The 27626-nt window shown below is 41.5% G+C and overlaps 1 protein-coding gene across 1 annotated transcript in view; it reads right to left on the bottom strand.

Annotated features, from left to right (window-relative positions):
* Positions 1 to 27626, bottom strand: part of SCFD2 (sec1 family domain containing 2) — an 824480-nt gene that overhangs the window by 35100 nt on the left and 761754 nt on the right. The window contains exon 7 of the mRNA XM_073645498.1: positions 17288 to 17422. Within this exon, the coding sequence (XP_073501599.1) occupies positions 17288 to 17422 (135 nt within the window). The remainder of the gene's footprint in view (positions 1 to 17287; positions 17423 to 27626) is intronic.

Here is a 27626-nt window from a genome sequence, read left to right as displayed (position 1 = left end):
GTCTTCCTCCCGCTCTGCTGGCAGCGCGCGCTGCTTCCCGGCCACGGTGCTTAGGGCGGGAAGCAAAGGGGCCGCGCGCGCCGTCCTAAGGAGTCCCCGGCCAATGGCCGGAGGACTTCACCATATATAAGGCACCTCCTCCAAAATGGAGGTGCCCGAGCAATGTTGTTGCAAAGCCTTCACTCTGCTTCAGCCCTCAGGTCCCGTTTCCAGTTACCTGCCAGTCACCTGCCAGATTCCTGCCTGTTACCTGCCAGTCACCTGCCAGATTCCTGCCTGTTACCTGCCAGTCACCTGCCAGATTCCTGCCTGTTACCTGCCAGTCACCTGCCAGATTCCTGCTTGATACCTGCCAGATATCCGTTTACCTGCTTGCAAGCCTGCGGTCCGACGGTCTGCCTTCCGACACCTGTCAGTCTGTCTATGGACCAGCCTGCCCGCTCACCTGGGAGCGCTCATCTGCTACCTGCCTGCTAGCCTACCTGGAGGCGACGCCGTCACTTGCCGTGACCACCTGCCTGTCCAGAGACTCTTGTCTGCTCACCTGGGAGCGCTCATCTGCTACCTGCCTGCTAGCCTACCTGGAGGCTCCGCCGTCACTTGCCGTGACCACCTGCCTGTCCAGAGACTGTCCCTGTCACTTGCCGTGAGTACCCGTCCTTCTACCCAGAGACTGTCCCTGTCACTTGCCGTGACTACCTGCCCTTCTACCCAGAGACTGTCCCTGTCACTTGCCGTGATTACCTGCCCGTCTTCCCTGGGAGCCACCCGCTTTCTTACAAGGACCGCCCCCTTGTATAGTTGCTCAGAGGTTCCGCCTCCCAGACCCGTTACACAAGCCCGCATAGAGTTTGCTCAAAAACACATGAAGGACTCCCAGACTATAAGAAATACGATTCTCTGGTCTGATGAAACGAAGATAGAACGTTTTGATGATAATTCTAAGCGGTATGTGTGGAGAACACCATCACTGCCCAATACAATCCCAACAGTGAAACATGGTGGTGGCAGCATCATGCTATGGGGGTGTTTTTCAGCTGCAAGAACAGGACGACTTGTTGCAATTAAAGGAAACATGAATGCGGCCAAGTACAGAGATATCCTGGATGAAAACCTCTTCCAGAGTGCTCTGGACCTCAGACTTGGCCGAAGGTTCACCTTCCAACAAGACAATGACCCTAATCACACAGCTAAAATAACAAATTAGTGGGTGGCTTCAGAAAAACTCTGTGACCATTCTTGACTGGCCCAGCCAGAGCCCTGACCTAAACCCAATTGAGCATCTCTGGAAAGACCTGAAAATGGCTGTCCACCAACAATCACCATCCAACCTGACGGAACTGGAGAGGATCTGGAAGGAAGAATAGCAGAGGATCCCCAAATACAGGTGTGAAAAACTTTTTGCTTCATTCCCAAGAAGACTCATGACTGTACTAGCTCAAAAGGGTGCTTCTACTCAATACTGAGCAAAGGGTCTGAATACTTATGACCATGTGATATTTCAGTTTTTCTTTTTAATAAATTTGCAAAAATTTCTACATGTCTGTTTTTTTTCAGTCAAGATGGGGTGCAGAGTGTACTTTAATGAGAAAAAAAATGAACTTTTTAGAATTTACCAAATGGCTGCAATGAAACAAAGAGTGAAAAATTTAAAGGGGTCTGAATACTTTCCATACCCTTAGTATGAGCAGCCTGTGTGACCTAAACGTGCCATCATGGTCTAGATGGTCTCCAGAATTGTCTCCCATCAAGCACATCTGGGATGTTATTGGTCAGCATGGAGGAGTGTATATACTGTATGTGTAGTTCCACTTAAATTAATACCCAGGAAATATTAAAGGGGTTGTCCAGTACTTTAGATTACCCCCCAATGTATCCCCACAGGGCCCCTAAGGATTTTTATAATTACCTTACGTTGCAGATACTGCCTGTGAGTGGCGCTATCGGTGGCCGCTCACAAGCATCACGTGACCCCCGGCTGCAGCCGGCGCTGGCATCCGCTAACGTCATGACAAGTTGCGACTGCAGCCGGGGGTCCCTCTTCCGCGTTCCACCGGTGGCTGCTGGGTTGTGGGCGGGGTTATTCCCCTGCCCTGCGTCAGACCCGGCATCCACCGGGCGCTCTCCCTGTCTTCATTCACTGTGAAAGTGCCGGGTGTGACACAGGGGAATAACGGCGCCCACAACCCAGCAGCCACCGCGGGGACCCCAGCGCTGAGTCACACCTCACTTGTTGTGACGTCAGGGCGGGGTCACGTGATGCCTGTGAGCGGCCAAGGATAGCGCCGCTCACAGGCAGTATCTGCAACGTAAGCTAATTACAAAAATCCTTAGGGGCCCCGGGGGATACATTAGGGGGGCAATCTAAAGTACTGGACAACTTCTTTAAGAAACAGACAAGGAAGCATTTGCACAGCTGGCAATGTACTCTCTTTTCTAAATTCTAGCACTTCTTCCTAAGAACAACTGGGATTAGAGGAACATCAACCAGGGCTGTAAAATAATATAGGCTGGGTGTCAATGTTCTGTCTGTGACTGTTCTTTACTGATTTTTGGCTTTTTAGCAGATGTAAGTACATGACTCACCCACACATAACTCACATTGCTAAATCAATGTTTGTTACATAATGAACACAGACTGTTCCTTGTCCAACCTCAGCTTGTGGGCAATGGTATATAGCTACGAGTAATGAAAGTCTCTGTGCTTCTCCAGGAAAGAAATGATGGCTTTTACTTTTAATACAGTTGTTTTTCCTTCTGGGGACAAACACAGTGAAAGATGTACAGTTGATGCAAAAAGTCTCTCCATTTCTATTAAAATGCCAAGTTTTTGTCATGTAAAAAAAATCATACCAAGAAGAATAATTTCAGAACTTTTTCCACCTTTAGGCGGCGTGCCCACGTAGCGTTTTTCAAGCGTTTATGCTGCGGAATTTCCGCAGCGTAAACGCTTGTTAAACCCTAGGTAATCCGCTCCCCATGGTCCCCAAGGGGATTCCGCATGTTCTATGCCCACGCTACGGATTTTTCTGCAGCGTTTATGCTGCGTTCAAAAATCCACAGCATGTTCATTAATTTTGCGTTTCCGCAAGTGGAATTGCCTTTTTCAATGCATTAAAAAACGCAAGGCAATTCCGCATGTGGAAATCGCGCGATAAACGCGTGCGGAATTCCGCATGTGTTTTTACTTGCAGAAATGAAGCAGAAATTTTCTGCTTCATTTCTGCATCGTGGGCACATAGCCTGAGGCTATGTGCCCACGATGCAGAAATGAAACAGAAAATTTCTGCAGCATTTTTGCATCTCCCTGGCAGAAAAAAACGCATGCGGATTGTACATGCGTTTTTCCTGCGTAATACATGCGGATTCACATGCGTTTCCGCATGCAGATTGACAAGCGCTTTCAAAGTGATTTTAGCATCACCTGGAAAGTGCTTGACAACTAGGTCACACTATATAAATCCATGCAAACGGCATGGATTTATATAGTGTGACCTTTAAATGGTTAAAAATAAAAAAATAAACCCGATACTTACCTTCCGATGGCCCGGGGTGTGCTGCTGCGCTCGTTCCTGGCTGCCGGGATATCGCGATGCCGTGTACTGAAGGACCTACCGTCACATGACTGTGATGTCACCGCAGGTCCTACAGTCCAACGCGATGTGCCAGCAAAGGAGAAGGAGCGCAGCGCGGGCCATCAGAAGGTAAGTATAATCTTTATTTTTTATTTTATTCTTTATTTTACAGTTTCTATGGTACCTGGGTGTGGAGGAGAGTCTTCTCTCCTCTACACCCGGGTACCATCCGCACATTAGAACGCGCCAATTACGCAAGTACAGATGCAGTCTTGCATTATTGGCTCGTTCTAATGCAAGTCAATGGCGGCGAAAACGCTGCGCTTCCGCAAAATTAATGGACATGCTGCGGATTTTTGAGCGCAGCATAAACGCTGCGGAAAAATCCGCAGCATGGGCATTGAAAGTGCGGAATTGCATAGCGGACCATGGCAGAAGGCTTACCATGCGTTTACGATGCGGAAATTTCCGCACCAAAAACGCATGAAATACGCATCGTTGGCACACAGCCTTAATGTCACCCATTCAGTTGAAAAATAAACTGGCATCTTTTCTGGTGGAAAAAGAAAAATAAAGAACTAAAACAATGTGGTTGCATAAATATGCACAGCTTTAAACTCATACTTTGTTGAAGCACTCTTTAAATTTATGACAGCATTCAGTCTTTTTGGTAGGGTTCATCAGCATGGAACATATGTACCTTAACTTGCAATTTTTGCTCACTATTCCTTGCAGTAGCACTCCAAACCTGTCAGATTGCAAGGGCATCTCCTGTGTACAGGTCAACTCACATATTTTCAATTGGATTCAGGTCTGGGATCTGGCTGGGCCATACCAAAACTTTGATCCTCTGCCGGAGAAGCCATTCTTTTGTTTACTTGGAGGTATGCTACGGGTCATTGCCGTGCTGAAAGGTAAAATTCATCTTTATCTTCAGATTTGTAGCAGAAGCCTGAAGGTTTTCTTGCAAAATTGACTGATATTTGAAACTGATCATAATTCCCTACACCTTTACTAATCCTTAGTTCCAGCTGCTGGACAACAACCCCAAAGCATAATGCTGTCTCTACCATGCTTCACTGTGGGTATGGAGTGTTTTGATAATGCGCAGTATTAGCTTTGCGACAAACATACCTTTTGGAAAAATGGTCAAATAGCACAACTTTGGTCTCCTCATAACATAACAAGTTTTCCCACACACTTTTGCCAGATTTTATGTAGGTTTTGGCAAAATATAGCTGGGCTTGGATGTTTTTCTTTGTAAGAAAAGGCTTCCATCTTGCCACCCTACACCACAGACAAGACATATGAAAAATATGGTAGATTGTCATCACATGCAGTACACAACCAGTACTTGCCAGAAATTCCTGCAGCTCTTTTAATGTTGCTGAAGGCATCTAGGCAACCCCCCAGACCAATTTTCTTCTTATATTTTAATCAATGTTTGAGGGAAGTCAAATTCTAGGCAATATCACTGTTGTACCAAATTTAAGCCACTTCTTTATGACCATCTTTACAGTGTTCCATGGTTTATCTTAGGCTTTGGAATTTTTTTATACCCTCATCCTGACTGATAACTTTAAATAATGAGGTCCCTTTGCAACCACAATATTTTAGTTTTGTTATTTTTATTACCCCCCCCCCCCCCCTCCAAAATTATTTCAGTTTGTTTCTCAATGGATTTGTACAGATTATAGGTGACATGAAATGTGGAAAAAGTTCTGGAGGATTCTTCTTTGTATGATTTTTTTTACATGACATAAACCTGGCATTCTGTAGACTTTTTATATCCACTGAAATCCTCATTTACACTGTTGTATAACGTGGATATGTTATATAATTGTATTTATTAAATATTTAATGTGTGTGCCTCGCTGAGGTCCTTGTTACATCACCGATGAAGGACATCTACCTTGTAAATTCACTGTGGCTTTCTATGACATTGGCCCTGTTATGTGTGAATTTGTATCTAAGATAGATAATGTTTGTAACAATCTGTCTAAATAAGTAATGATGATTTTCATAACCTGTCAATAGATATTCCTATCATTTTCAGTATGACAGTGACAAACAACCAGTTGAAGTGGGATCAGTATTTCTGGTACGTTCTGTACTGACACAATGTGTGAACGCTGACACTGATGGTTCCAGTTCTTTGTATCGAAATTACAAATCTCGTAGCAGAACAGAACACGTAAACAAAACTTCTGGAGAAGACTGAATTAATGAATGAATAAGTTTTGTTCTTATTTCTTGAAGTGCGGTAAGAGAAGGTGTAAACAGCCATAAAAAAGCAAAGCATGCAACGCAATTCATAATCTCCTAGAGAACACAGTGTATGTGCCATAAGGCTAGGTTCACACGAATACAGTGCTCTATACTGAGCACTACATCGGGGTCTATGAAATCCCTGAAAAACAGGATTCCGATAGGAACCCAGATGAAGTCATTCATAGACCAAGTTTTTTTACGTATCTTAAAAAGACAAACACTGCCTAGATGAAGGCCAGACATTGTACACAGTGATCTTGTCGGTTTCTTTGAAATGAATGGCTCAGTTGGGGCTCTGTTAGGGTTCCCATCGAAAATCTTGTTTTTCGTGGATTCTACCATAAATCCCGACTTATTGCTCAGCAGAAAGCACTATATTAGTGTGAACCAAACCTCAGATGGAGAAATATGGCAGCCCAAAACCAGAAAGTTTATAATTACTGGACTTCAGGAGATAGAATTGGTACCATGTTGGGACCTGTGCTTATAATATGGCCTAGCCAAAAAAAAATTACATTTTACAAGTAAAATAGCATGGGTTGCCAGCACCTAGAGCAAGGCAAGTATTTTACGCCACCCAATCATTGGGCTGTTAGCACTCCATGAGTCCCTTTTGCCAGTCCAGTGCTGGCTGAACCCTTTATTCCCCAATTCAAATACATTTTTGGTAGTCAAATATGTATCAGAGGGCTGAGATTTGTCTAATTAATCAACAGAATGAAGGACAATGTCACTTATACATAATGCTGTAGCTATGGATAGAACAGCTGCACCAAGCTGAAGTACCAGGCACAGTTACCTGTACGTATATGCCAGTGGAAAATGGCAAAAATATTTGACTCCCAAAATAATAAAATATTTAAGCTTTGGTAAACTATGGTCATTATCTCACTCATGGGCAAGACAACCTTAGTGACAGCAGCTGTCAAAGAGCCATCTCCATTCAAAGGTGAAATTTAAGATAATAAAGGGATAAAAGGAAGGGGGTAATGAGAAACTAAATCCAGATCCATGGAAAATAGAAAAAGACACATTTGATAGCGCTGATCACAATACTCATCATAAGTTTTCATGATTTAGTCAAAAAACTGGCTACTTTTGACCTGGTGACGTTTTCACTGTTTACCTGATTAATCCATCTTTTGTTCTTTTTGAATCCACTGTACAGTACTAGAGATATGTACCTTTTCTGTAGTGTGTCCAATATCCAAATTTTATGGTCTTTACCAATGGGGCATTACTCAAAGGGTAATTATGCAGACAGAGAAACATAAAGACACCCCCCTAGATATTCCTGAAACACCCCTTTGGAAAAGACTATAAAAATCAGCCAAATGAAATAAAAAGACCCATCTTGTCATGAGGGTGTCATGTCCCCCTGGGAGACCTGGAGTTAGAAGGTCACATCGGGTAATGAATCGTAGGTCCTCTTTAGAGACGCTGTGATTCGTGTCCTATTTTAAATGGATTTCCTTTCCATCAGTGCTGAAAGGGTTAAGGACTCTTTCCATGCTGGCTGGGACCCATACAGCGTGGTTGTTCTCAGCTGCAACTCTTTTATCCTTTTCTCCCTATATACAGTTGTGCTCAAAAGTTTACATACCCAGGCAGAATTTTTCCTTTCTTGGCCTTGTTTCAGAGAATATGAATGATAACAAAAAAAAACATTTTCTCCGCTCATGGTTATTGGTTGGGTGAAGCCATTTATTGTCAAACTACTGGGTTTTCTCTTTTTAAATCTTAATGACAACCAAAAACATCCAAATGACCCTGATCAAAAGTTCACATACCCTGGTAATTTTGGCCCGATAACATGCACAGAATTTGACACAAATAGATTTTAATGGCTACTAAAGGCAACAGCCTCATCTGTGACCTGTTTGCTTGTAATCAGTTTGCGTACATAAAAGCTGAGTGAGCTTCTGGGATCCAGACAGACTCTTGCATCTTTCATCCAGCCACTGACGTTTCTGGATTGTGAGTCATGGGGAAAGCAAGAGAATTGTCAATGGATCTACGGGAAAAGGATAGTTGAACTGTATAACACATGAAAGGGATACAAAAAAATATCCAAGGAATTGATAATGCCAGTCAGCAGCGTTCAAACTGTGATTAACAAATGGAAAATCAGGCGCTCTGGAAAAACCAAACCACGGTCAGGTAGACCAAAACAAATTTCGGCCACAACTGCCAGGAAAATTTAACGGGATGCAAAGAAAAACCCACAAATAACATCGTCTGAAATTCAGGACTCTCTGAAAACTAGCGGTGTGGCTGTTTCAAGATGCACAATAAGGAGGCACTTGGCTGCATGGTCGAGTCACCAGAAGAAAGCCATTACTTCGCAAATGCCACAAAGTATCTCGCCCACAATACGCCAAACAGCACAGAGACAAGCCTCAAAACTTCTGGAACAAGGTAATTTGGAGTGATGAGACCAAAATTGAACTTTTTGGCCACAACCATAAACGTTACATTTGGAGAGAGGTCAACAAGGCCTATGATGAAAGGAACACCTTTCCTACAGTAAAGCACGAAGGTGGATCGCTGATGTTTTGGGGATGTGTGAGCTACAAATGCACAGGAAACTTTGTAGAAGTTGAAGGAAAGATTAATGCAGCACGTTATTAGCAAACACTGGAGGCAAATTTGCACTGATCAGCCCGGAAGCTGCGTATGGGACGTACTTGGACGTTCCAACATGACAACGATCCAAAACACAAGGCCAGGTCGACCTGTCATTGGCTAGAGCAGAACAAAGTGAAGTTTCTGGAGTGGCCATCTCAGTCTCCTGACCTCAACATCATTGAGCCACTCTGGGGAGATCTCAATCGCGCAGTTCATGCTAGATAGCCCAGGAATTTACAGGAACTGGAGGCTTTTTACCAAGAAGAATAGGCAGCTTTACCATCTGAGAAATTAAAGAACCTCATTCACAAGTACCACAAAAGATTTCAAGCTGTCATTCATGTTAGAGGGGGCAATACACGGTATTAAGAACTGGGGTATGTGAACTTTTGATCAGGGTCATTTGGATGTTTTTGGTTGTCATTAAGATTTAAATAGAGAAAACACAGTAGTTTGACAATAAATGACTTCACCCAACCAATAACAATGAGTGGAGAAAACGTTTTATTGCCATCATTCATATTCTCTGAAACAAGGCCAAGAAAGGAAAAATTCTGCCGGGGTATGTAAATTTTTGAGCACAACTGTAAACTAGATCTGGGTGTTTCTTCCTGGCCAGTGAAAGAACCTTCTCCCTGGAAAGAGTTCAGATGTGTAATTTGGAGTAGTAGTTGTAGTGATCTGTGTGCAGTAGCAGTGTGAGTGTTTATCTCCTAGTCCTTATTCCTACTTCGTTTGTTGTCCCTCCCTTTCCCTAACCGCCTCCCTATTTTTGTTGAGTGTTTTTGTGTGATGGTGGTTTTCAGCTTTCCCTGTCTGTCTTTGTGTCTTGTTTCCCTTACATTTCTGTCCCATGCCTCATGGGGTGGGTGAGGGGACAGATTAAGGTTTAACAGGAGCATAGTAAGGTATGAGACCCAGGCCTCTCTACCATTAAGAGTACCCCTGGGACAGGGATGGTTAGGGTCCTAGTTTCAGGGACAGTTGTAGACCCCTCTCCCTTACTTCAAGTTGTCACATCGTGACCCATAACTTTGGAACCATATAATAGATTAAAAAAAATGCTTTACTTACATCAGCAGCAGAAATATTATAAGATCAAAATATGGCCTCTTTTGACCTGGTGACAGGTCCTAGTTAAACTCTTTTACTGCTGCAGGGTGTCTTAGTGGAGAGGACCCTACTTTGTTTTCAATGAGGCCTCATGATTATCTGCGCTTGCAGTTATGATGTTTCTAAATAACTAACAAAAGTTAGAGAATGTGATGGAGCTTAAAGGGAATCTGTCATCTGAAAAAGTGCTATTAACCTGTAGATATGAAGGTTAATCTGCAGTTAATAGCATTTTGAACCTGCCCGGCGCCCCTACATTTGGACCCCTGCTGCTGGGAGGAAATTAACTATATTCCCCCGGGCAGCATTCCAGTTTCAGTCACAGGGGCGCCACCGGTACCGGTTCAGTCACCACTCTATGTACAAAGAGTGGCAGCTGTAATCGCACCCCTTCCACCACTGACCGCTGACCCTAATGCTGATCCGCTGTCAATCAGAGCCGGGGTTGCGGTTATAGCCACAGCGCTCTATATGCTATTAACCCGATATCTGCAAGTTAATAGCATTTTTTCAGGTGACAGGTTCTCTAAGTAAATGACATCTTAGGTGTTTTTTATAAATTAGCATAAAAAAATCACACTGTTATCACATTTCTGACTTGTATGCCTTTTGCTTTTACGTGTAATTTCAAACGACCATCAAAAGAAAAGTGTCGGATGCGTGACATTAGCTATCTACAATCTGTGTATGCAGAAGATGTAGAATGAATTGCTCATCTCGATATACTACCTGTTCCTGTAGAAAAATGCGAAGATGTCAAGCAAATGTCACTAGCACAATTTTCAGTTATGATAAAACAAGTGTGTGGGCGACTGTCTTGACATGTGTACACAGTGAAGGCAAAAACAACCTTAGCAATAAAATATGAAATTAATAATATGTTTTCCTTCCCAACTAAATGTATTTTATTGTATTAAATATTATTAAAGGGGTTCCTACCATATTCCCCAGTGTAAAATATAAATAACAGATACTCACCTCCCGCACCGGCACCGCTCAAGCAATGTTGGCGACGGGTGTCTAGGGACATTCTTATGCCATGTGAGCACTGCAGCCAATCAACGGTTGCCGATGGGCTGCAACTAAAGTTCATCTGAAGGAAGTGGGAACTGTGCACTTCTACTATGTTGCAAAGGCCGAGCAGCATCAGAGAAGCGCAGCAGCAGAGGAGCGCAGCAGCAGAGGAGCGCAGCAGCAGTGAAGCTGGTTGGGATCTGAAACTAACAGTGAACTCCAGCGATCCCAGCCAACTTCAGAGCAGCACTTACAAGCTCTATTGGAAAAAGCTTGTGAACACTGCACATGTTCGGACGCCTCTGATAGACTGCAGCGGAGGCTGGCGACATTGGCAATTTGCCATGAACAATACAATGAAAAATCTCACTGATCTATAATAACAAGTAAATTGGAAAAGTTGCTTCTTCTTACATGCACTTTGCAATTTCCCCTTTGTAGAACCTGGGACTAATCTTTCAATTAATTATTTAGATTTTTAAAGATGTAGAGAAGTAGGAATTATAATTCATGCAATAACCAATGTTTCTGAATTTATATCAGCTTAATATATGCAAATTAATGAGAAATATGCAAATGATCCTACAGGTCTAAGTACAAGGTGTACAGCAGACCAAGCAAATCGAGATATCCAGCCGTTTGGAAATATAACTTCACCAATTTGTTAGTACTGGTTTAGGTTACAGGTACATTAAAAATATTGCATCACGGCAAAAACTGACGCGTTTTGGACATAAACCTGTCCCTTAGTCATGGTACAGTAGACCAGCCTGAAAACAGTACAGTCACAAAGTGAAGTGTGCAATCAGCAATATGGTAGGAGTCCAGTAATAATGAACACTATTGTAAAAGTGTCCTATGTACGAGCCCTCGTACAACCATTGCTACAGATAGATGCAAACCAGAGTAACAATGTATACAAGCCGATTCCATCTTACATATGCCCACATAAAAAATGGTTTAACAGCTGCTTCAAATTCAGCAGATGACCATCCACATCTGACTCATATTTCATGCCCCCAGTAGAAGCAAAGAGCGAAACGCGCGTCGGGATGAAGGGCTTGTTGATGCCATCCTAGGTAAAAACTAAAAGTTTTCCAACTTTTCCTTATGTTTAATGACTACACCTGACATCCATTTGAGCACCAAGATCATGAACTGCATTTAATTACCTTACTTTATATTTATACAGTACACTGGTACTATAAAGGTTAAAATTATGCTTGTTTCATAACAATTCCTATTCATTTATTGCATTATTCTACTTCCCTCTTTGGCACGAGGCACCTCATTTTATATATTTTCTCTGTTTCTAATATGATTAATCAATAAATATATTTTTTATTATCGTCTTTGTTTGCACACTTCTCACCTGAGATTTTCCTATCATTATTTTCCTAAGTGTTACCTTCCCATTGGTTAGGTATTTTTTTTTTTAGACAGTTATGTTTACACATACATTATAACATGTCAGCAATTTAGAAGAAAAGTTGTGTTCACACCTATGTAGGTTACATCCAGAAAATAAAGTTCAGCAATCCTGTAGTGTTTTTCTTCACAAGTACCAGAAGTAGAAGCCCTAATTTTCCCTTCAGTCAAAACAAGTCTGCGTGAAAAAAAGGAATCTGCAAGACGCTCCTTTATCGGATACAGGTCAAATTCCAAACCACAAATTACAATACCACTCATTCACAATGTCTCTTCTTATGTGGATGTATATTAAATGAAATTACAGTTTCAATGGAAATGTTCTGGAGACATGCGATCTGGTAATAGATGAAGAGTTTGGAAAAACTTGTTCTAAGGATCCGGCCGTGTAAGAGACCTTGGAGCCCCCGCCAAGGACCTTATTATATTTGGAATTTCCATTAATGTTTTTGCTGCCTAAAACTTTCCTTGAAATAAACTTAATGAGAAAAATACAGTGTACCCTGGCCAAGACTGTAGGGAAACACCCTACATTTACTGTTTTAAGGTGTGCCTTTATGAGGGGTGCAGCGGAGCACATTTTCTATGTAAGGAGCCAGATATAACTAAAAAGTAAACACAATACCAACATAATGAGACACCTACACTATATAGATAAAAGTATTGTGCTCCTTCCACATTACAACTACAGGAGCTTTCATGACCTGTAATTCTACAACCAGAGACATTAATATGGAGTTGGTCCTTTGTGGTTATAACAGCTCCCACTCTCCTGGGAACTTTTGCTCATTCGTCCAAAAGACCATTTGTGAGGTCAGACACTGATGTTGGACGAGAAGGTTGGGCTCACAATCTCCGATCTAGTTCATTCTAAAGGTATTCGACATGGTTGAGGTCAGGGCTCTGTGTAGGCCAGTGACCAACACCAAACTAAACAAACCATGCATTTTGCTTTGTACACTGAGGTACACTCATGCTGGAAAGAGAAAAAGGCCTTCCAGAAACATTTCCCACAAAGTTAGAAGCATAGAGTTGTCCAAAATGTGTTGGTATACTAAAGGAATAGTTCACTGGAACTAAGGCGCCCAAGGCCAACTCCTGAAAAATATGAAAAGTATCCCTGTAGTGTTCTTACTAGTGTTGAGCGAGTATGTTCTATTAACCCTTTCGCCGAGTATGCTCGGGCTGAGCTCCGAGTATTTACAGCTGCTCGGTGATATGGTTGAATCGCTCCCGTGTGCATGATTTACGACTTTTTGACAGTTTTATTACATGTGAGGAATGTCTATTTCTTACACATTCCTCACATGTAATAAAGCTGTCAAACAGTTGCAAATCATGCACACGGGAGCGATTCAACCATATCACCGAGCAGCTGTAAATACTCGGAGCTCGGCCCGAGCATACTCGGACAGAACATACTCGCTCAACCCTAGTTCTTACCACTCATCCATCCAACTTTACAGTTGACACAATGTAGTCAGGTAGGTAACATTCTTTTGGCCTCGCAAAATCCAAATTTGGCCATCAGATGCCAGATAGAGAAGCATGATTCGTCACTTGCATGCAGCTGTTCACCTATGGAAACCCATGCCATGAAGGTCCCTGGCACAGTTTTGTGCCGATGGTAATGCTAGAGAAGGTTTGGACTCTGCAGTTACTGAGTCAGCAGAGATTGGGAAACTTTTATGCACTATTTGCCTCAGTCCTCGGCGACCCCACAACTTTGCATGGTCTCCACTTTGTGGCTAGGTTGCTGTGGTTCCTAAACGCTTCCACCTTTCAATAATACCATCCAGAGTTAATTGTGGAATAATTAGGAGGGAAGAAATGTGGCTCCTTATTAGGAACTTGGATAAAACCCATGCCATATTCTATTTCAAGCAGCAATCTTGAAATCTTAGAAATAATAACTAATTGTACAAAAATTCAATTTTTAATTGGTTGTCTAATATGGAATCCTATTAGAGCCTGTTACATCTTCCCTATTGAAGCACATCAATGACACAAATCCAGTTCCTGGCTTGACCTGCTGCAAAGAGCAGTCCACAAGGCTCATCCAGCGATCACAGTTGTTTGCCAGCCAGGCTTTAATGTAAGATTGTCGTAATACAATAGCTCCTTTAAATTCTTGCAATTTTTATGAATAATTGTTATACGGACGGTTCACCATGCTCGGTTCGCTCATGCTCTATAGACCATATAGGTCACTTTGCCCCATAAAAACAGCAGACTATGCCTGTGACGTAGATAAATACATTTTTGCAAACTATCTTCATTGTGCTATCCGCCCACATTGTATCGACAGAATGTTAATTGAGATATCAACAATAGATTACATTTTTCAAGTCTAATTCAATTAAAATAAAGACTATTAAATTCTATCAAGCTCTTCTCCAATTTCAATTTAGGAGAATGAAACGTACACAGAGGAGGTACTCATTTCTGTGACAATGGGAGTCTTGCCTTGTGCCCTGCAGACTCACGTGGCCCAGTGTGAGACAGACACAAAAAACCCTTCACGTGTAGAAAAGCAAGACTATTATTATTTAGATGGAGTCGGAATGAACAAATACTCTCCTCCTACGTCGATAAGTCATGATAACGGCTACGTCCACTAAGCACATCCCCTGCACTTCCTCAGCTGCGGCGCCTGTCACAACACCGTGCCTTCTCCAACTCGGGGAATGTGATTTAAGAATGGCTATTCAGAGCGGCCTCTGTGGGGGAACACATGCAGAGACATGTGCCAGAGAGCCAGCCACTCACACCGGTGACTCAGAGGCTGGCTAGAGCCGGATAACACAATTACAGGAGAAAATATACTGGAGGACTAGAAATATGTTATTGAACACTGAAATCTCATCTTAAATAACCCGTGTTAACCCTTTAAGACCAGGCATTATTTTTTTATTCTACTTTTTAGTTTTTGCCCCTCCGCATTTCACTTGTATGGGCGAATGAGATCTTGCGTTATCTGTATTATTTTTTAGCACTGTTTAGGGGTATATGACACCAAAAATGATATTGTTAGATTGAATAGCCTCCTCTTCATGGCTCTGCCCAAGCATCACAGAAGTTGACATTATAGCTAATCAGTCTGTAAATTAATCTTTACTCAAATCTGCATGAAAAACAATTCACCCATAATTGGACAGATAAATAGTATCCATATTCTCAATACTGAGTGGGTTTGTAGAAATTCAGTTACAAAACGGGCAAATGTGTGTGTCCTCATGATCTGATAGGAGAACACTAGACATCAAATGACATTCATTTCCAAAAAACAGTATTTGTCAGCCTAGGACACTGTCACGGAGGTAACTCACATGCCTCCTCAGCGCCCCCTCTACTCACTGTGCAGTTTCTCCCTGCGCCAGGCCCTTCTGCTACTCTGTCTCATGCTGCTCTGCTGCATCTGCTTGCGCCATTCAGTTAGCCTTAGGGGAGCGTGGCCAGTCTCTGCAGGAATTTAACCCTGCTAGGTCCTGCAGAGATCAGGTTCCCCGGCCTATCCCGTGCTAGCTGTGTCTTTATTAGCCAGCTCCGCCTACCACTCCCCGCCCAAACGTTGGTTCCTACCTTGTAGCACAAGTTTATGCTTTCTCCTGTATTCCGCTTCCTGTTAACGACCCGGCCTGTTCATCCAGGATGACCTTTCTACTCCTGACTTCGGCTTCATTAACTGACCCTGTGCTTCCAGCCCTGACCTCGGACCGTCTGACTACGCCTCTGTCTTGCCCCTCTGATCTTCTGGTCAGCTGCTGCAGCCTCGGGGACTGCCTTGGAGTGGTATCTGGTGACTACTGGCGGCAAAGCCTATCCTCACCATCAGAGGCTCTAGTGAACACCCGATAGTAACTTAGTTATGCCCCTCTAAGGTGGCACAGTGGGTCCACACCCACCAGCGTTACAGACACGAAGTAATCACTTGCGGGGACTAAAGCCGTAATAACAACCTTAGGCATAATCATCCGTATGGTCCATCAGAAAATCAACAAAGGCTTGCATGAGCGGTATAGAGGGATATTGGGTCTGTCTTACCGCTTCTGTTATACCATTACCATGTAGGGTTCCAGTGTGCATCAAAGGTGGTCTTGTGTTAAAAGGATCAGCTCCTATCTCTTTTATAGCACTATTAAATTGTCCTTTCTTAAATTAACCCTTATTGCATAATATGCTATCCCAACATGACATGTTTCTGTCTGTGTAAAAGACTCATCAGGGAAATTAAAGGGAACCTGTCAGGTTTCTTGAGCCCCACAAACCGCCACCGTTACACTACATCACCCTATTCCTCCATTTTAATAAAGCCCTTCATGTCTCAAACAAATGTGAATTTCTGTGATAAAACAATGTTTAATGCACCGATCATTTTATGTTAATTAGATAGGACTAGTCCAGGTGGGCATCACTTCACCAAGACTAGTCCACTTCAGATGCTGTAATCATGCCCCCTAAACATCCTCCCCACCGGCCGCACCATCCCAGGAACGCCATCACTATGCGCTTCTGAGTTAGAGCAGTGCACTTATGAAGCCTTAGAGAGTATACCCGACTTCACTGCTCTTGCTCAGGAAGGCATAGTCATGGCGTTCATGAGATGGCACAGACGGTGGAGACGATGTTTAGGGGGCATGATTGCAGCATCTGAAGTGGACTAGTCTGGGTGAAGTGATGCCTAGTTGGACTAGTCCTTCATAATTAGCATAAAATGATTGGGCAATGTGAGCTGTTATTTTTCATGGACCCATAGACTAGTATAAGAAAAAATAAAGAAGCCAACATTTGAATGTGGCAAAAATCTATAGGTGCTTATTAAAGATATTATTAAAAATACATGATTCAAGACAGGAGTGAACCTTGCAGTGCATTCTGGAAATACAAGGTGAGCTGACAATTTATTTTTTCTACATAGATTTGTATAGGTAAGTCTGATCCATGATCAAAAACGGACATGTTTCCGAGTCTTTTTGCGAATCACAAACATGTGTACAGCTCCAAAGACTATAATAGGTGTGGGTCCGTGTTCTATCCATGAAATACAGATAGATTACATATGTGACTCAAGGATTTCTGAATGAGGCATAAAAAGGTACAAAAAAATAAAAAGTAAAAGTCACAAAGTCCCCCAGCGAAAAAAAAAAGAAAGACAAGACATAAAAATGACTTCACACCATAGATGAATTGGGGTTATTGTGATTGTGATTTTTTTTCAGTATCTACAGCAAAAAAGACATTTAAGCTTCTACACCAACCTTCATAAACATGCTGAATCCCGTCTTGAGGAGATCAGTGAGACCAGACGACATATGCTCGATATCTGCAGGTTCTGTATGATCAGGATGAAAAATTTCCTCCACAACCTGCTTCAGTAAAGGTTTGTACGAGGCCTGTGAAGAATAGGTTAAAATACTTAATAAAAAAAGATACTGTTTGATAATGATTAAATGATTGAGGCTGTGTGCCCACGATGCGTTTTTTAAGTGTTTCCACAGCAGCAAAAAGGCTGCAGAAACGCTTAAAAAACGCATGGTATAAGGTCTGCCATGTTCCCCAATGATAATCCACATGTGCTGTGCACATGCTGCGGAAATTTCCGCTGCGGGTTATCATTGCGGAAAAAAACGCAGCACTACCAATTATTTTGCGGAAGCGCTGCCATTGACTTGCATTGAAACGCATGGATTACGCATCACTGCATATGTAGATGCACATTCCATGCGTTTCAATGTGCGGATGGTACCCGGGTCTAGAGGACAGGAGACTCTCCTCCGGACCCGGGTACCATAGTATCTGTAAAAAAAAGAATAAAATAAAAAATAAATATTATACAGTGGTGGCCAAAAGTATTGGCACCCCTGCAATTCTGTCAGATAATACTCAGTTTCTTCCTGAAAATGATTGCAATCACAAATTCTTTGGTCTTATTATCTTCATTTAATTTGCTTGCAAGGAAAAAACACAAAAGAGAATGAAGCAAAAATCAAATCATTGATCATTTCACACAAAACTCCAAAAATGGGCCAGACAAAAGTATTGGCACCCTCAGCCTAATACTTGGTTGCACAACCTTTAGCCAAAATAACTGCGAACAACCGCTTCCGGTAACCATCAATGAGTTTCTTACAATGCTCTGCTGGAATTGTAGACCATTCTTCTTTGGCAAACTGCTCCAGGTCCCTGATATTTGAAGGGTGCCTTCTCCAAACTGCCATTTTGATATCTCTCCACAGGTGTTCTATGAGATTCAGGTCTGGACTCATTGCTGGCCACCTTAGAAGTCTCCAGTGCTTTCTCTCAAACCATTTTATAGTGCTTTTGGAAGTGTGTTTTGGGTCATTGTCCTGCTGGAAGACCCATGACCTCTGAGGGAGACCCAGCTTTCTCACACTGGGCCCTACATTATGCTGCAAAATTTGTTGGTAGTCTTCAGACTTCATAATGCCATGCACACGGTCAAGCAGTCCAGTGCCAGAGGCAGCAAAGCAACCCCAAAACATCAGGGAACCTCCGCCATGTTTGACTGTAGGGACCGTGTTCTTTTCTTTGAATGCCTCTTTTTTTTCCTGTACACTCTATGTTGATGCTTTTTCCCAAAAAGCTCTACCTTTGTCTCATCTGAACAGAGAACATTCTTCCAAAACGTTTTAGGCTTTCTCAGGTAAGTTTTGGCAAACTCCAGCCGGGCTTTTTTATGTCTCGGGGTAAGAAGTGGGATCTTCCTGGGTATCCTACCATACAGTCCCTTTTCATTCAGACGCTGACAGATAGTACGGGTTGACACTGTTGTACCCTCGGACTGCAGGGCAGCTTGAACTTGTTTGGATGTTAGTCGAGGTTCTTTATCCACCATCCGCACAATCTTGTGTTGAAATCTCTCGTCAATTTTTCTTTTCCGTCCACATCTAGGGAGGTTAGCCACAGTGCCATTGGCTTTAAACTTCTTGATGACACTGCGCACGGAAGACACAGGAACATTCAGGTCTTTGGAGATGGACTTGTAGCCTTGAGATTGCTCATGCTTCCTCACAATTTGGTTTCTCAAGTCCTCAGACAGTTCTTTGGTCTTCTTTCTTTTCTCCATGCTCAATGTGGTACACACAAGGACACAGGACAGAGGTTGAATCAACTTTAATCCATGTTAACTGGCTCCAAGTGTGATTTCGTTATTGCCAACACCTGTTAGGCGCCACAGGTACGTTACAGGTGCTGTTAATTACACAAATTAGAGAAGCATCACATGATTTTTCAAACAGTGCCCATACTTTTGTCCACCCCCTTTTTTAGGTTTGGTGTGGAATTATATCCAATTTGGCTTTAGGACAATTCTTTTTGTGTTTTTTCATTGAAGACAAATTAAATGAAGATAATAATACCAAAGAATTTGTGATTGCAATCATTTTCAGGAAGAAACTGAGTTTTATCTGACAGAATTGCAGGGGTGCCAATACTTTTGGCCACCACTGTATTTACCTTCTGATGGCCCCTGCTGCGCTTGTCCTCCCTTGCCGGCAACTCGCGATGGACTGAAGGACCTGCGCTGAAGTCATAGTCATGTGACGGCAGGTCCTTCAGTGGAGTATACCGCGAGCTGCCGGCAAGCCAGGACGGAGCGAAGCAAGACTCCGGGGGCCATCGGAAGGTAAGTATAGATTTATTTTTTTATTTTTAAACATTCTTTCGGTCACACTATATAAATCCATGCCGTTTGCATGGATTTATATAGTGTGACCAAGTTGACAAGCACTTTCCAAGTGATGCTAAAATCGCTTGGAAAGCGCATGTCAACCCGCATGCGGAAATGCATGTGAAGAACGCTTCACATCCGCATGTCCCTGGCAGGAAAAACGCATGTACAATCTGCATGCGTTTTTTCTGCCAGGGAGATGCAGAAATGCTCAGGAAAAAATCCTGAGCATTTCTGCATCGTGAGCACATAGCCTAATATCGATCCCTCTTCTACTTTAGCAAAGTGCAGACTTTGGTGGAGTTAATGTGACTATTAATGATCAATTCATTGCACAGCTGGAGCCCACCAGTAAACTAAAAACATGAGGAGCAGCGGAGAGGTGGTGCTGGAATTTTCAAGGATCACCGGACTGTTGACCAATTTATCCTGAAAGGCAATAAACCCTTTAGCAGAGGATAGTGGACAAAATGAAAAGAAAAATTTCTAGTGAATACCAGTTCGCTGGACAAAGATGACAGAGAAACCTTAGATCCAACACGTCTTGTTTCAATAGTTGCCGTTGGTGGTCGATAAAAAAGGTGGGAATGTTTTTTGACCTACATTATCCACCAAAAAATAAATGACACAATTATTTGAGCACTGTTTATCACTATGTACTTACTGTATTGGCAAAATCTAACCAATTACTTCAGAATACTACAATCCATTGCACTTCAACAAGAGCACAAAGCACGAGAACCACGCCAGGATTTGGACCAAGTGAAATATGTTAATATATAAACTTTGACCAATAAGTCTAGGTCTAGGGCCGGAATCACACATCTGGGCCCTCCATGGGTCTCCGGCCCATAAGGTTGCTGAGTTAAGGTCGGGAGATCCATGACCAGCCTGTGAATCACAGACAGTGACACATGGATGTGTAAATCATGGCCAAGATAAGGTATGTTCACCAGAACTCTTTGACATGAATTTTGAAGCTGATCTATTTCAAAATCCATATCAAAGCGTGTTTGAAGAGTTTTTGGGCTGGGTTTTAGAGTTAATCTGCTTCAAAATCCACATCAAAAACTCTATGTAAACCTACTCTATTGTTTCCAGTATCTTGTTGAATCCAGGCAAAAAATCTAAGCTCCTCAGATGCCAAAGTATTACAACTTACTACAAAAAGAAACCTAACAAAATAGTCTCATGACAGGAGGCACTACGCACAAAGCAAAAACTTTTTTCTTAATCTCAGACAGTAGCAGAAGCTTGGAAGCAGCAAACTTCTGAATCTTCTGACGTCAAGCGGCAAATAAATTACTAGATAATTATTGAGATATTGACGTCTGTCGTTATGGACTTTTAACCCCCACCAATACCCGTTAAAGCACCACTCTAGCAGGTTTTTTTTCACCGATGGAGTGGTGGTTTAAACTAAGGTTGGCTGAACCCGCCTATATCTATGGGTTCGGACTGTCAATCCTTTTGTACTTCCGGAGATAAGCCAGCTAGACATGTCTGGTAGCGGCTCTCTCATAGAGAACAAAGGAGCACTTGGCAGAATTAGTGCTTCTGTGTATGGGAGATCCGGACGAGATCGCTGCTGGCTGGACGATCGCTAAAATTATCATTCAGCCGACAGCCATCTAATGTGTATGGGGGGCTTTAAAGGGTTGTTGATGGCTCTATAGACGATGACTCCCTCTACATTTTGTTTTTGTCTTAGGTTTTGTCAATATAATTAGATAATTATAGAACATAAGACTAAACCTTCGACAATACTACGTTGCACAACATGATAACAGATTCTACATTTATCATGTGATTTTGTGGTTGAACCGTATAAAATAATCATTTAAATTTTTGTTACTCTGTTAGACTTGTTACGTGAGAATGTACATCCTGTCTTGAAGTGAACCAGTACTTTGACAATGCGTGACAGACATAAGATTTCTATACACCTACAACCATAGTACAATTTAAGAAAATATTTTCTTGCTACTTAATATGAATCACATATTTGTAGAAATGATAACCTGTACAGATGTACAAGGAAGTCACATTCCATCCATCCCATCAGTCTAGCACATGACACCTACGTTGGGAGGAAGTCTAAATATGGTTAGAATGGCTTCTGGGTGTTTGCTTTAGAGACAATTTTACTAAAAAAAAAAACCACAGTTTACAACTCTGATACACGATAATACATGCTACAACAACTGCTAGATTTACGGTGTATTTCTTATCACTGTCTATCACCTAGGAGTGTGCACGTACTGAGGCCTATTACTCCACAGACTAGATACATAGCAAAGATGCCTACTCATGTCCGATCAGAATATGGATAATTTACCATGAACGCTATCATATATGATAAGTATCTCATGTCACAGCAGTAGACTGCATGTGTTCTTATGTTCTCATAGCGCTTCACACATTTTCTTCTGATTCTTCAGCTTTTAGATTTTTTATTGACTCCTGAATACTTTTCTGCACTTTTGTCCATACCTCTAAGGCCTCATCCATAAGTCCATGTGTAAACACGTACATGAAAAAATAGTACCGGTATCATCAGCATTTTAGATCAGGGTACAGTCCGTGTGTCTGTTTTTACTATCAGTGTGTCATTAGTGTTTTCCACAGATGGATAAATAAATGATAAAGCTTCTCCTATTCATTACAATGCTAAATATGGACAGCAAGCGGATGGTACACTTATGCCAGACAGGTTTAGATAGGGAGTGTGGCGCCCACACTACTTTCGTCAGGTATTCACCGAAACATGCGTTGGGGTGGGTGGACCTCTCAAGATATTCTTTTCAATAATGATTCACATTAGAACCTTTGCTACCATTCACCTGTGATACACCCATTATACAGCTTTTGTTGCTATTAAAAGTGCACACCCTCTATACATCATTCAAGAGAAAGGAATATTTTGTCTGATATTACATTGTGCATATATATATATATACTCTCAATGTGATAGACATTTGCCAATTATTAGCATGTGCAATCACATACTTGGCATATATCTACTGTGACAAAGTCACTGGCAAAGTACTAGAGGGGAGATATGTAGCACTGAGATTGATAGCTGCAGTAATTGTACATAGGAAAAAGGTTTCAGCACACGAGTGCGTTAAACAGCCATCTTTGGTGCTGGGATGATGGAACACCTGTAGAGAGGGAGGAACTCAGAGGATAAATTCACAGCCTTTCAGAGCATTTGGTGTGGGGAGGTCCTGGAGGTGAAAGCTCTGAGCTGTTTTGTCATAAGAAGGAAAGACAAACCTGGGATTGCTTGTTCCTGAAGCGGGTGGTTATTCGTAGCAACAAGGACTGTGCCATAAGTTATAGTTATGTTTTGTTTTTCCTGTTAGGCCAGGAAGGCCGAGTTTGTTTCTGCTAATATTGCTGTAGTTTATGCAGTGCTCTTAATAAACTCAGCAGAAGATTTAAAGAGACAGTGTTCCTATGTACCTCTATGGGCAACCAAGTGAGCCGATCTACCACACTATTCATACATCATGTGCCACATACCTTCATATATAATTTGTTTTTCACTCTTGTCACATTGTGAAAGATAGAGAAATACTCATATCATTGGATTAATTGCATATCTAGTGTTTTTAATGAATTGACTACTTTTTCAATTACATTGTCCTCATTAGTGTACCCTCAACGTATAATTCTATATATATTCTGTAATTGTTGGTCCAGTCATACATGTAATTTTTATTATGTCTTTTTCACATGTTTTTAATATGGTATGTGCAACCATCTCCTACATGGCTACCACATAACCACTTGTATTCTCAATAAAGGTTTTTCTACATTCTTTAAGTCCTTTGATTTTTTTGACCAATTTGTTTGTTTTATCTTTATTGGTTTATGTTATTTCCCGAATGGTCTAGTGTATATTTCCAACAGATATAAGTATGGGTTTCTTTATACGTCTTATTATTTATACTTGTTTTACTTATACATATGAATATACTATTTGCGTAGTCTGTATCTTTTTGTTTTAATGGATACATGTTGTATCCGTGAAAAATTTGTATAGAACACATAAGGGAAGAAAAGACGTCTAAATGAAGCCTTAACTTGTCTCTTGATTCAAAACGTTGCACCCAGACGTTTGGTCTATAGAACATCTTCACCCAACAAAAGATCTTTTCATATAATATTCCGCAGCGCTGGAGAGACTGACCACAAATAGAGCACTTGACCATAGTCCTATTTCCAATTGTGTTCATAAAATAAACATGGCATCTAACTCGCATACAACGACACATGTCATAGGAAGGCAGTGAATCTAAAATGTGGTTTTGGCGTGAAAGATTGAACTGAAATACCCAAAGGAAAATAAACACAAGGGGCACATACAAACGCATGGTCTTATATGAACCTAGGACTCTAAGCTGCTAAAGCAACAATACTAACCAGTGAGCCACTATATATAAAAATACTAGATTGATTTTTACATCAAGAAGATAGCAAATTAAGACAAAGACCTTATTCTTGCCAAACATTAGACAGCTGTTTTCTAAACAACTTGGTGGTCCATGAAGGTAGTTGTTGCGGATGACAACTCTATATGTTAAAAGGGTTGTCCGATAAAAACAAGTTATCGTCTATCAAAGTGATAACTTGTCAATCGGTGGGGGTCCGACCACATTGATAGGCAGAAAGGGGAACTTTTATCCTTGTTAGAGTGGAGAGGCAGAGAACATACTCAACTGCTGCTCCATTTATTCCCTGTGGGGCTGCCGAGAGCTGAGCTTGACTTTTTTTTGGGAGCCCCATGGAGAATGAATGAATTGGAGATCAGGCATGCAAGCCGCCACTCCATTTTGTAAAGGGGATAAAAGCTCACCATTCTGCCAATCAATGCGGGGGCAGCAGTTGGACACTCTCCAAACATCAAGTTCACCTATCCTACAAATAGATGATAACTTGTTTTCACTGGACAGCCCCTTTAAATGAGAATCGGAAAACAATCTAGGGATTAAAATACTGATAGGCCTTTTATACTGGATCAGTGTGGGTCCTACTAACAGATATGCCCAGAATCAGATTCCCAATAATCTAATACCTATAGCCTATGCTAAGGATGGGCCATCAATATTCTAAACACAAAAAGACCCTTTAAGAGTAAACAATCTTGGCTTAGTTCAGCAACACGCAGAAAGTGACGAGACTGTGGTGCTGCGGTAGAGAGTGAAGAACAACACTAACATTATAAACCTAAAAATTATCCACTATACAATTAAATTTCTTTGTTGCAATGACAAACAACAGAGAAAAGGTTGAAAGCGGCGTCCCACATCTTGACAAATATTTACAGCAATCTTTTCTTTTCTGCTAGTGACGTCAAAAATACATGCAATATTCAAATCTCATGCTCAAGTAAAGAGGCCATAAAGGAAAAGCAAATATAATCGTCCTTTTGTATATAGTGTCTGAATGTCTCATGAATAAAAGAATATGCCGAGAAGTAGGATGGGAAATGAGATTCATCAATGTAAGAAGGGCTATAATTGTATTCAGTACTGCAGAGACTTTATCCAGGTGCCTATGGCATAATAACATGTTAACAATGGGATCCAAGAATTTTCATACACGCATTTTATATGAATCACTATTGTTTTTGCACCAGCTTTCTCCTTCCATTAAGGATCTAGCTACATATGAACACTGGCTATACATTCACCCTTTGCTCCTGACAAGTAGAATGTTACGCTGTGAGGAGCGTCAAACATAAGATGCCTACGTTGGAGGAATGATTATTTCTAGGACTATACTAGAAACAATAATTGTTGAATCTGTTGCCAAGAATAGCAAAGCCTACAAAGGAGACAGAAGCGGTTTCAGAAGACTGAAAGTAAGAATCAACCATTTCACACCAGAGCACCAGATCACTTCAATAGAGAAAGGGGCTGAATTATCAAAGTGTTTAAGTTTTCTTTTGTTTTTTTTACAATTTTTACAAAATTTTTACAACTTACACAGTTTTCACACCAGTCCCAGACAGCTCTGCCAAAGGGGCGGATCATGGATCGAGTAGAATGCCACGGTGCCCGTCAAATTCATAAAGCGTTATACCACTCCGATGAACATACATCATTAAATATCATGTGGCTCTTAATTAATTTGGTGCATATTACCCCACCACGCCCCTTCATTAAGACCAATAGGGTTACATGATAACATTTTGGCTGTAGGCAGTTACCACAAGATACTTCCTACTGTTTTATTATTGACTTCAGTTTATAAACAGTCTTAAACCTATAACTTCTTACTTTTCTGTCCAAGGAACTGAGTGAGGATTTGTTATTTTTCATGGCAAGCTGTAGTTTTTATTGGTGAAGACAGACATATATTGTTTTGAACACTTTTCATTCTTTTTTGGGGGGGATCGGTGAGGTAACTGAAAAATGCCAATTCTGGTGTTTTGATTTTGATTTGCTTTAGAGCCTTTACCACACTGGTTAAAACATTTCATATTTTGATAGACTGCACTATATTTTGAATGTGGTGATAGCAAATGTGTTTTTTTTTCAAATCTTTATAGTTTCTTTATTTTTAAATGAGGAAAAGAGGCAGGATTTGAATTTTTATGTGTTGGGGTTTTTTATTTGTCACTTTTCACTCTATTTTTTTAAGTTTTTATAGGAGACTTGAACCCGAGATTGTTTGATCACTTGTTCTATGTGTTGCTGTGCACAGTGAAAGCAATGGTCTCCTATGATGATGGCACACACAAACTCACAATCGTGCCTGACAGCATTTGAGCTGTTAGAGACTGACAACAGCATTTAAGTATTTAACAGCAGCTATCAGAGATAGATCCAATCACTGCTGTAAAGAGGCTTGTGCCAGCTGTATAATACAGCCAGTGAAGGGGGCTACTTATACCTGTACCCAACATATGACATAATAGTACATGCTATGTCAAAACAGTACATCTTATGTTGTCAAGGGGTTTAAATCCCCAATATGCTCCTTACCAGTTATTGTATACTCCACCTCCTGGTTTGTTTCTTACGTGGCTAGTTTCTGAGAACTCTATTGGATTTATCCCTGCACAGCCTGATCGCTCTCTCTGCCTATAGTTACTGCTTGCAAAAAAAAGAAGAAAAGAGAGGAGCCCCTGTGTATACCCGGTGATCTTTGAGGGGAGGAAAACGGGAAATAGAAATTTACTAACCTTGTGTGGTTGCACACCCCTGCACAACCACGGATTAAGCCAACCGCTTACCCAAAAGGGAATCAAGAATACAAAGTTGGTGCGGTTTTCAATGGGGTGCAAGGTAACAGTAGGCGAGTTGTTAGTCCATAATTTTCTTTATTAATCAAATGGTTTCACAACATGTTTCGGCTACTACCGCCTTCATCAGGACTATAGTTACTGCTTGATCTCCTGGACTTCTCTGAACTATGCTTTGGGTACCAATTTTGATCTTAACCCTGTCACTTTGGTATTGACCTGGTACATATGTTTTTCTCTTAATTCGCTACTCTGTGGACACAATCTGGGTCCCCCCTGTAATGTATACCATACCATAACCAAGGTGCTTCTGTGCTAGGAAGATTGGTTAGTGCAAAGTCTGTCTTGGGTAGAATCCTTGAGTGATGAGCCCTGAGAAATGCTATAGTGGTATACTACTGTATAGTATACAGAATATGTCATCTAAGATACAGCTAAATGGATTATATTAAAACACAATAGAAGAGGACAAATGAGTGATAATATCCCTATAGACCAGGTAACACATCAGACAGCTATCTTTCCCAACCACCCCATGCATCGAATGCATGGCCTGACCATTGTATATGTTTTCTCTATGTGGAAATTGCAGTAAGAATCATCCGGTCTCAGTTTATAAGCCTGGAGAACAAAAGAAATTGGTGAGTAA

This window comes from Phyllobates terribilis, unplaced genomic scaffold (genome assembly GCF_046119375.1).
Source record: "Phyllobates terribilis strain yellow unplaced genomic scaffold, ASM4611937v1 Scaffold_1__5_contigs__length_1240528914, whole genome shotgun sequence".
Taxonomy (NCBI): Eukaryota; Metazoa; Chordata; class Amphibia; order Anura; family Dendrobatidae; genus Phyllobates; species Phyllobates terribilis.
The sequence above is the reverse complement of the archived record's forward strand: the minus strand, read 5'-3'. Positions and strand labels throughout refer to the sequence as shown.